At 42.1% G+C, this 10787-nt stretch overlaps 2 protein-coding genes across 2 annotated transcripts; one reads left to right on the top strand and one right to left on the bottom strand.

Moving 5' to 3' along the window:
* Positions 1–811: 811 nt before the first annotated feature.
* scg2a (secretogranin II a) lies at positions 812–4673 on the top strand. Its single transcript, XM_063493807.1, has 2 exons — positions 812–937; positions 2412–4673. Exon 2 carries the CDS (start codon positions 2420–2422, stop codon positions 4304–4306), a length of 1887 nt encoding a protein of 628 aa, XP_063349877.1. The 5' UTR covers positions 812–937; positions 2412–2419; the 3' UTR covers positions 4307–4673.
* A 70-nt stretch (positions 4674–4743) lies between these two features.
* On the bottom strand, positions 4744–8588 carry ap1s3a (adaptor related protein complex 1 subunit sigma 3a). The gene is made up of 4 exons (XM_063493809.1): positions 8410–8588; positions 6641–6749; positions 5146–5283; positions 4744–5055 (listed from the first exon to the last, which is right to left on the bottom strand). The coding sequence occupies exons 1-4, from the start codon at positions 8586–8588 to the stop codon at positions 5020–5022; spliced, it is 462 nt and encodes a 153-aa protein (XP_063349879.1). The 3' UTR covers positions 4744–5019.
* Positions 8589–10787: the final 2199 nt, after the last annotated feature.

Genomic DNA, 10787 nt, shown 5'->3' with positions numbered 1-10787 from the left:
CACACACACACACACACACACACACACACACACACACACACACACACACACACACACACACACACACAGATTTATAATAGACAAGATTTGACAGGCAGCCAAAAATAAATAGAGATCATAGTGCACGCTGGTTGACGGCACTCTCTCTCTCTCTCTCTCTCTCACACACACACACACACACACACACACACACACATACACACACACACACACACACACACGCATACACCTCCGCAGTCCCTCTGTCACCCCGCCCGTCTCTGGCTTTGGCGGAGTCCGTATGTGAGTCATCGGTGGACTTTTAACTGTCTCCGTCCCTCTGTGCTGCAGCAGAGACACAATGACAGCAGCCATTCAACACTTTCTGCTGGTAAACACACTATAAGCGCACTATATAATCAGCGCAGGCACACGGTAACTCATACATTCTGATTTTATTTAGTCCCTATCATTTAGGATTTTAACGGTGAATGGACCCACAGAAGGTGAGTTAGTGTAAACAGCTTGGTCTTCCTCCTCCACCACATCTGAACAACAACAACAATAAGGTTTCTCAGAGGAAACTGAATTTCAAACACCGCCTGAGTCGCGTTCTGTGATACCCTGGGCAGCCCTATAAACACGGGGCTTTATGCATCTCTATTATAAGCTGTGATGATGGCTGCACGAACTAATTTCAGTCCGTATTCAGAGACAGAAGCACTTTTGTTTGGCTGCCTCAAATGAAATACCCGCGTGCGCGTGCTGGGCGTTTATTAATGTAAGTGAACTCGTGCGCGTGGGTGTGTTGCGTATCTCCTGGCTCTCTGACGCACGAGTCAGGTGGTTCCTCTAATAGCGCGAGGAGCTCTCCGCGGTCCTGAAATCCAGACTCGCACCGCGAGGCAGAGAGATGCTCAGCTCACTCCCGACCCTCGGCAGAAACTGAACTCCAGAGGTGAGCTATCCTGTTGTTTGTGCTCATGCCGTCTAACGCACGCGCCTTTCTCTTTTCTCGCCGCGAACAGAGAGCGGGCTTTTCAGTCGTTTAAAAAGAGCTTCGCTTTTTTGACATGAACTGTTTGTTTGCCAACCTGATGCGCCGCTACAGATGTTGAGGAGCAGAGGTTGTGTTGGTCGCAGAGTGCCTTTGTTCTCGCGCCGCTCCAGGTTATTTTCGGACCCTCTGTGGCTTTTAAGAGTAACTTTTAGTGCTGCATATGTAAACATTAGTCTAACTATAATATTTGCTGAAGTTCGAGCAAGTTAAATGTAGGTTTGAAGAACCGAAGGAGACGTAAACATGGTGCTTGTGATGCCGTAGCACTTCTGGTCTTTTCTCGTGTTCTTATTATTCTCTATTATTCTCTATGTCCTTATTATTTCTCTCACTGAGACACAATTCGTGTCTTAGTGAGAGAAATGAAATTAAAGAAATAAAATTATTCTGTAAGTATGATTTAATGAACGCTGACATTTATGTGCGGACTTAAAAGTTCGAAAAATAAAAAGGTCAGAAAACGCAAAGAATTGGTGTTCAGAGGTTTTCGGGCTAAAGGAGAGATTCCATGGGAACATCAGCCCTACCGGGTTACCTTGACAACAAGGGCCGTGACTCACGTAGAGCAGCAATTCGATGTCTAATGAGAATTTAGACGGGAGCTGGAAGGCGCTGCTGTTCCCGCTGCTGGCGAACAGGCGGCACATTCCAGTGTGATCTCCAAATATCAGCGAGGGGAAAACAAACCGTGTCTGACCTGCACAGCGATTTACACTCAGAGTCACGGCTACTACGTATTTTTACTTTGTAAAAAATATATTAACATACACTTAAAATGTGTCAGGTTAATAAAATAAAATAAACAATTCAATCTTCTGTCTGTCTTCAGGATTTTTTGTTAATTTAAAAAATGGTATGGAGTATGAAGTGCAGTATTTGTTTCTCAAATTCAGTAGAATACAGTCTGAAATAGGAATGAATGAGGCTGAAATCTTTAAATCTGTAAGTACTTCTGTAAATGTAGCCTACTAAGGGTGGGGGTAGATGACATTTAGGAGGGCAATCAAATTTAGTGGGAGCTCCACCACCGCTCCCATGCCCTCCCTGATTCTAACTACAGCAGAGCAGAGCGGATGTAAAAGGCTAACAGTAATTTAATAGTTTCTTCCCTGACATTTCACATTTATTCCAAGGTGTTTGACCTGGTTGCCATCAGAGCACCAGTCATTCCTGTCACAGACAAACAAATGGACTCAGTGTCTCCAAAGATGTCACAGTGGTTTGCGCTGTTATCATCAAAGCAGACATTTAAATTGACAATGACAGCAGAAGGCATTTTAGAAATGCCAGAGCGGTAACCACTGAGAACCTGTTAGGTATAACCGTGTAAAGGTCAGAGCTGACATGTGCTTCTTTTGTCTTTCATCTACAGGCGTCACCATGCCGTCACTCCCTGAGACCTCTGCCACAGGCAAACCTTTCCTTGTCTGTTTTGCCAACCTCCTCTTGATCCTTCTCTTCCTCAGTTCCTCCAGTGTTCATGGGGCTTCGCTGAGGGCGCATAGACTTCGTGGAAGTGAATCAGAGAGTAGGAATGTCCACCAGGTTCCTAACGCAGATATGCTGAAAGCCTTGGAGTACATTGAGAGCCTCCGTCAAAGAACCAATGTGGACCCTCCTCTCACTCCAGGTGCCGATGCTGGCCACATGGATGATGCTGAGAAGCTGCGTGCCATGGTGAGGCTTGCTTCCAACCCTACACAGAGCAAAGATGAGGAAGAGGAGGACGAGGAAGGAAGGGAGGATAAGAGTGAAGAGCTGCTGCAGGCTGTGCTCAGCACGCTCCAGCAGACGGAGGCCTCCAAGCCTGCTCTACTTCGCCCCAGCACAGAGAGGACAGACATGAAGCACAGGGTGTACGTGCAGCAGAAACAACAGGGCATCATGCCTCACAAGAAGATGCCCTTAATGTTTGAGGATGAGGAGGAAGGTGAGGGGGATGAGGAAGAGGACGAGGAGGGGCTGGAGCATGACAGCCCATACAAACGTACCAATGAGAATGTGGAGGAGAAGTACACACCTCAGAACCTAGCCACGCTGCAGTCTGTTTTTGATGAACTTGACAAGCTGACCAGCCCAAAGACCACACATAAGCGCTTAGATGAGGAGGACAACATGGAGAAGGATGATGTAGATGAAGATATGTTTAATGCGAGGAATGCAGCGTATGACGATATAGGAGGGGATCTGACAGACTGGGGTCCACTAGAAGGACGGGAAGAGGAAGACGAGCAGGAGGAGAGGCAGAACAAATACGAGGCTGACAGAGGGCTCGATTACATCGACAACAATGACGAAGGGGCTGATGCGGATGAAGAAGAAGAGGAGGATGATGATGGTGAAGGGTACCCCGTTAAAAGGTCAAAAGATCTGGATGATGCAGGAAATCTGGTGGACTACTACCTCCTGAAGGTGCTGGAGAAAACGGAAGAGGAAGAGCAGAAAAGAGAGCTAGAGGAGGAAGAGGAAAGAGAGAGGGCGGTGAGGATGGTGGCTCAGAGTCAGTACAGAGATAACATAGATCCACGGGTCATCTACCAACTCATTCAGATCTCCCAAAAATACCAGATCCCACCCGAAGACCTGTTGGACATGCTGAAAACAGGAGACTTGACGAATCAGGACAAGTCGCAAAAGAACAATGGTTTAGCCAGAGGAGAAACTACGCTCTCTCAGATATCCTCAAAGAAGATAAACACCATTCCTCAGGAAAAATTCTACAACAGACGCCTGCCTTATCCGCAAAAGACCCCAGAGGAGCTAAGAACGGAAGAGATCCTTAAAATCCTGGGGCTGGGAGCTGCGGAGGATCCCATCAGGAAGCAGAAGCACCACAGAGGCTCACTGTCACGACTTCACAGTCAGCCTGCGGGAGTGTTTGGGGAATCCACTCCCACGCAAAGGCGCCTTCCCAGCACTTTCAAAGATGACTACGACGACACCGTGGATGAGGATGAACTGGCAGCATATCTAGCTGCTCAGATGCTGGCACAGTATCCCAAACCTGCGTACAGGAACAACAAGGCGAGTCAAAAGCGGGAGGAAGCTGGCCAGAGCGCAACGGGCTCTTTTGAAAAGGCCATGGAGGAATATTTTGATCAAATGGATTCAGATAATAGCCCAAAGGAAAAGAAACTGTCTGAGGGTGACGAGAGGGGCAGTAACGCTCAAATGCAAGGCTTAGAGAATGAGGCAATGATGAAACTGCTGAGCTATCTGAACCCAGAAACTGAGGAAAGCGATGCCAAAACTGCCCCGGGAATATAAATCAGGCTGTAGATATATATACATAATTCTTTATTGTTTTGGTGGAAGGAAGAAAAATAAAGTATTTTGAAGAATAAAACATGCAGTCAAATTTAGTTATTCTGTAGGTTTACAAACGTTCCTGTTTATTAGCAGAAATGTAAGTGTTCAGACATTCTCTTGATGTTTTTCTTTTTGTTTTTTTCCAGATGACTTGGTTGCTCAAACAACACTTAATGAGTACACGTGTCTCACCAGCCTTACATTTCAACGCACACACAATCAAAACCAGTGTTGGATCCTTTAGATTCACTTGTGTTTTTTTGGTAATTCTTTCTTAAATGTGGTCATATGTGACATATCTGAGGTAAATAAAGCATTGACTTTATTTTTTTCCTTACTGTCTAGTGTTTCTCCATTTGCTCATCACCACACAAAGCATCGGTCTTAACATATAATAAAGTCACAAAACAACTAATACTAAGTGAAAAAGGTGATATTGGCTCATTTCACTCACTTCTCCTGTCAGGAAACCCTGAGATTAATAAATATGAGGTTTCAAAGGCACTTACAGATGCAAACATCATTACTATTCTTCACACCTGAGTCAAAATATCACCAGGTTTGTGGTTGTTGTATGGCCACAGCACTACCCTGAAAGAGTCTTTACTGCCAAGCGATAAACATCTCGCTTTATGCTTTCAAATGTGAACCATACGCCGTCCTCTCTTGGCTCAGTAGGCAGGTTTGCTCATGTATTCTTCCAGCGTCTGTGGTGACATAAGAGCCACAAGAATGAATTTTCAAGGAGTCAGGGCAAAGCTTGCACAAGCTAAATGTTTGACAAAAGCTTAATATACCTCTTGGAGTGTGTCGGCCTCCTCCAAAGACACACCCACGGCCAGTTTGGAGGTTTCTAAGATCTCTCCTCCCATGAGGAACTCATCCAGGATGAAGTAAGCCTTCTCGAAGTTGAAAATGATGTCCAGCTCACACACCTGAAAAAGAACGACACAGCATGCATCAGATCAGAGAAATGAATACATCTCGTAACACTTCACTGAATAGTTGTTTTACCATAAACAATCAAATGATAATAATGTTAATGAATCATTTGCAATCAGCTTAAATCATTAGGGTGTGTAAAAAAAATAACTCTGTGAATTACATACTGTTGTGCACAATAACTATTATGGAATATGGAATGTACATTTTAAATATTACCAAAACAATTTGATAAAAACTTAAAATTTCATAGGTGGGTGATAATTTTTCTCTCATCTGTATGCACTCCTGAAAAAATCTGTTATGAACATCAGTTGTGACTGTAACCATTTGGATAATGTTGATACATGTTTTACAAACCAACTCTTTACCGATCAGTAAACATCTATGTCTCTCAAACTACAAACTCAAGTTTAATTAACTATCAGGTTTTTTTTTTAATGATACTTATTTAGTTATTTAAGTGTTATTAAGTGAATGAAACCACCAATTAAATTTCATTAAATTTTAGAAAGAAATTGCAAATATATGAAAGAAAGAAAGAATTACAAGGAAAAATAAATACATATATGCAGACATTTATATATTTTTGTCAAGCCAGTTTGTTTCCCAAACAAATTAACCTCCCAGTGTTTTGCATTGAGAACGCAAACCACTCGTTCTCATTGGCTGGTTTTTGTAAATAAGAAGGTTCAGCTGATTTCTAAGTCTAGTCAAATCAGGAGTGCTTCAAAGTGTTTTGAAGCAGCGACAGATTACAGACACCAGAGGGAGTCTGACATGCTTGAGCAAAGGAGTTTTTACTGTCCTCACTATGAAAAACCCCCACATTGCACCGTTTCACCTAAAAAGGCACCCACAGTGACTCTGTGTACTTGATTTTTAGACTAAGCTCCTTTAACCTAATCAAGGGGTCTGAACTGAAGTTGATAGAGCTACATAAAGTGCACTCAACTTCCATTCAACATATCTGTATCTATGTGCAGAAGTTGAACACAGGCTGTGAGCCAGGGCCTGCCACCTGACATCACCCAATGTATAAAAAAGCTGAACCACTTTAGTCTGAGTGAGAAAAAATGCCAGCAGTCAGGGTGTCCAACAATCACATACTTGAGTCCATACACAGTGGCTGTATCTTTTCAATATTTGAGAAGAATTTTGAGAGGCTTGCATAAATCCCAGCATAACACTGGTGACTTAGGTCAACCTGTGCAGAGCTGTTATTAGCCAAAATAATTGAGAACATCTTAGCAGAGGTGCAGGGACAACTGAGAAAGATGGATGATGTTTAAAAAGAGCCCCTTAACAACCTCTGGATTGTTGTAGGCCATGGCATCCAACTCTACTTACGTTTCCAAAGTATTTATCCAGCAACTCAACATATCTGTGCAGCACCTCGAGGGCAAGCAGCTCATTATCCTTGTCCTCCAGACCAGCACAGAAGTACAGGCTGGCATACCTGCAGTGGAGGAAGAGAAAAGCTTATTGTGATAATTTTTTACAATGTTGTCATAAAACAAGAATGCAATGCAATATGGTGAAATATAAAAAATATATATATGTATATGTATATATGTATTTAAGCTTGGTTCCTCTACCAGAGGCCTGGGAGTTTGTGGGTCCTGTGCAGTGTATGAAGCAACTTCTTTTCTAACTAAAGTTAACTGGACAACTGACCAGTAAGATGTTTCATGGACACGTGCTAGTTTATTTCCTTGTTGTTTCTTCACCAGTGAATAAGGTAAAAGAGTTGATTCCAAGATAAATTTGCATTTGGGAACTTTGGCTGCGAAGCCATGACATGCAATCAAATAATCTCTCAAGATGCAAGTGAAACATGTCATCATTGGACAGCAAAAACAAACAAGTCCATCAGAGAGACAGCAGAAGCACTTTAAGTGTTAAAATGAGCAACCTGGCACACTCAAGAAGGAAAAAGTGCATAGGTAAGCATAGCAACAGAACTGCAGCCGATGATCACAGCATCCTTTCTAAGTAAAGAAAGTACACTCTCCATAAGGAATAAATTATCAAAGTGTGACACAAAGACCACAAAAGTTGCAACCATTCATCAGTCTTGATAGGCCAGAAACTGCAAAAAACCCAAGAGCTACATCTCAGACATTGACAGTTCAGGTCAATGCAATTAGAAAGATATTAGAAAGAACAAGTATGTTTTATTTGGAAGGTTTTTTAGGAGAAAGCCTCTTCTCTCTAAAAAGAACATGGCAGCACAACTTAGGTTTGCAAAGTTGTGCCTGGACAAACCACAAGACTTGTCGAACAATGTCCTTTTGACAGACGAGACTGGAGTGGCGATATATGGCTGTAATGCACAGGGGTGGGGTTTAGCACACTAGAGACCTGTTCAAGGTGTATCCTGCCTCTTACCCTATGGTAGTTTAGATGGGCTTATATGATTCAGATAAGCAGTGGGTGGTTGTAGCTCAGGGGGTAGAGCAGGTTATTGGGCCAAAATCCTCCTCAACAATGTGTGACACTAATAAAGTCACACAGAAAGCCATTATTTCAAATTATTGCTGCTACAGGCGACAGAGAGAGAGAATCTGCACTTTGCCTTAGTGTTGGTTAAATAAATAATGACGTGTAATGTGTCATGTGTCATTAGTTACCTCAGGTTGTAATTTAAGACCAGGTAAATACAAAATTATGCCTTGATATGTAAAATCTTAGAAGTGAAAGAGTGTGTGCTTTCAACATCAGTGTGACTGGTTGCATCTTTCCAGTACAGAAATCATATCAAACAAAAGAAAGGTGAAGAACCTCCAAATAAATACAGCATGTGTAGATGTTTTAACAGCTCTTGTCCGTTCTTTTCCATAACTACTGGATCTATTGTGAATTTCTCAACATTTACCATAAAGCCCAGTCTCAATACAAATGTGGCATTAAAGGCTTCACATAGAAAAAAATCTTTCCTTATTGGACTGTGTTCCCCACCTGTAATCTAGGTCATCTGTGATCTGTGTGTTTATCTAGATCTTGACGTTATCTGCTGATAACAAGTGTGTGCGCTCTGTGTGCAATTTTGAAGTATGAGCAAAGGCAACATGCACGTTAACCATTAAGCAATAAAGAGCCGTGTGTTGTGCCGCCACCTCTTGTAAACTATCTTGAGGTCCCTCCATTGGAGAAAGTTGCAGGAACGTGGCGGACGAGCCAACACTAGCATCATCATGTCCCGGATCACCTTCTTTTTCTCCCGGTCTGTTAATGGCGTGAACCATTTCTGCAGTCGCAGCTTCCCCTGTCGACTGAACAGCAACAGAAAGCGCATCTGAAGGTAAAGTGGATGGAAGAGCAGAAAACAGTGACTTTGGTTTAGTCATTTTTAGCCCTGCAAACACATAGCTTGTAGCGAAAAAGTGGTTAATGTGTAGCTTTTCAGAGAAACACAAACATAGAGTGAAGCAGTGAACGGTAATACCTGCCTCTGCATGTGGCTGTGCCAAACCGCAATTACATTTCCCAACTAGAAATGTGTAAAGATCACTAGGGAGACATAACACCTCTAAATCACCTTTGAGTGCAATAACACAGTAAATATAGTGGTTGTGTTGTGCAACAGCAATTAATGAAAGCTCTTTGCCCTGGGGTGTAGCTGCACAAAGCATTGCTTCTACCTGCAACAAGGTGACTATGAGAACATGTGGAGTAAAAATAGCCATGTGTGGAACAATACTTGCTGAATCAGACACTTTTTAACCCTGATGCAATGATTTTCTATGCTGTGTAAATACCAAAGAAACTAAAGCACCACAGATTTGCATTCATTTACTTGTCTGACTGGATCTGGGCTTTACCCAAAGTCTAGTTATCCTAATGTGAGGAGGAGAGGGCTCACACAATTTTTTCTCCTCTAATTTCCACATCTTAAAAACGTTTGGGCCATGCCTACCGATTTCATGACCTCTGAACGAGGAAGTTCTTGCTATTAACTGATTATACCGCTATAATATACAAATCCAAATAACCTACAATCTGCTGACAAAGATCTCAGTTTAAAAAACAAAAACAAAAATAAGGAAGCAAACAAAACACACAAACAATAATTTGGATACACTGAGCCAATAATTTGATGCATTTCATTGCCAATAAGCGGATAGAGCCACCTCAGTACATCCAGTTATGGGCACAGGTTACTTACCATTTTGTAAGCCGCCCAAATGAAACCCTGTAGCCCTGCAATTAAGCCCTGTAATCGCAGAATCCCGGTACTCTGCCTTACTGTATGATCGCGTGCACTCTCAAGTGTAGCGACATTGTTCATCTACCCAGAAATCCAGGCCGCTCCCACCTTCTTCCAGCCGAGAGCCGCGCCCTGCTACTCTGCAGCTGCTGATTGGCTGCAGAGGAGGCGCACTCAGACAGGTGAACAGGCAGAGAGCTGCGACAGGTGGGGTATACATACACTTCAGCCTGGTGGGAAATGTAAGCTGCAGCCTCTGTTACATACTGCAACAGTGTCAAGCAAAGTTTGGGGTCACTCAATCAAAAATATAAGAGAAAAGCTAAAACTATGGCTTCTGTTTCAGTTTATTTTCCTTTTAAATCAGCATTTTAACTTATAGCTAAATGCCATAGTTCTTTGTTCCTGTAGGAGACTGTCAGTTGTTTTTTTGTCAGACTTTTGTCTCATAATTGTTGTGTATTTTTTTCTTTAGTATCAACTAATGTAACTTTTTTTTTCTTTCTCCTCAGTATTATTAACTTATCAGACGTTTTTCCCCTTTAAACACGGCTAGCTTAAACCTAACTGTAAACTGAAAGAACTAGCTTTTTTGTTTGGGCTAGCTATCAGTTAGCGGAATTCATGATGACTGCTTGGTAACCTATGTCTTTGTGTTTTTTAATTGTTTTTATTGTATATTTCTATTTTATATTTTCGTGTATATTTACAATTTCTTTAAGCATCATCGTGTTAAAGACCTCACCGTCTTGTATTACTCCAATAGATCACTTCACTCTGGAAGTTATCTATTAATCTTTTAAATGCTTCCCATTTAAAAGCAAAATGGGAAGCAGAGCCTTCAGCTTTCAGAGCTCTCTGTTGTGGTACCAGCTCCCAATTTGGATTTGTGACACAGACATCCTCTCTACTTTTAAGATTAGGCTTAAAACTGTCATTTTTGATAAATTTTGTAGTTAGTTTTTTTTTTTTAATTTGTAGTTTTTCTTACCACTGTTGCCAAGTGCTTGCGCATAGGGGGTCCTCCGACTGTTAGGGGGTTCACTCCGACCTACAATATAAAGTGTCATGAAATAATTATTATTTTGATTTTGTGTAAATAACATTGAATTGAAATTTTAATATTTTAAGTTAAGTATTTCACTCGAGGCCTCTTACTGTCTTCCGGTTGGGGGGAGGAGGTTTTTAGTATAGTAAAGCATTACTGTCCGCTGGTGTAATGTCTTAGTGCTGCCGCTGGGCGGCCGCTAATGTTTATTCACGAGCTACACGTGGTTTTGGTCCACG

This window comes from Pelmatolapia mariae, linkage group LG14 (genome assembly GCF_036321145.2).
Source record: "Pelmatolapia mariae isolate MD_Pm_ZW linkage group LG14, Pm_UMD_F_2, whole genome shotgun sequence".
Classification (NCBI taxonomy): Eukaryota; Metazoa; Chordata; class Actinopteri; order Cichliformes; family Cichlidae; genus Pelmatolapia; species Pelmatolapia mariae.
The sequence above is the reverse complement of the archived record's forward strand: the minus strand, read 5'-3'. Positions and strand labels throughout refer to the sequence as shown.

Excerpts from the sequence above, each read along its gene's own strand:
- ap1s3a (XM_063493809.1), bottom strand. The coding sequence starts at position 8,588 with ATGCGCTTTCTGTTGCTGTTCAGTCGACAGGGGAAGCTGCGACTGCAG. Across the intron at positions 6,750-8,409 it reads CTCAAGATAGTTTACAAGAG|GTATGCCAGCCTGTACTTCT; the intron begins GTGGCGGCACAA and ends CCTCCACTGCAG. Across the intron at positions 5,056-5,145 it reads AGGCCGACACACTCCAAGAG|ACGCTGGAAGAATACATGAG; the intron begins GTATATTAAGCT and ends ATGTCACCACAG.
- scg2a (XM_063493807.1), top strand. The coding sequence starts at position 2,420 with ATGCCGTCACTCCCTGAGACCTCTGCCACAGGCAAACCTTTCCTTGTC.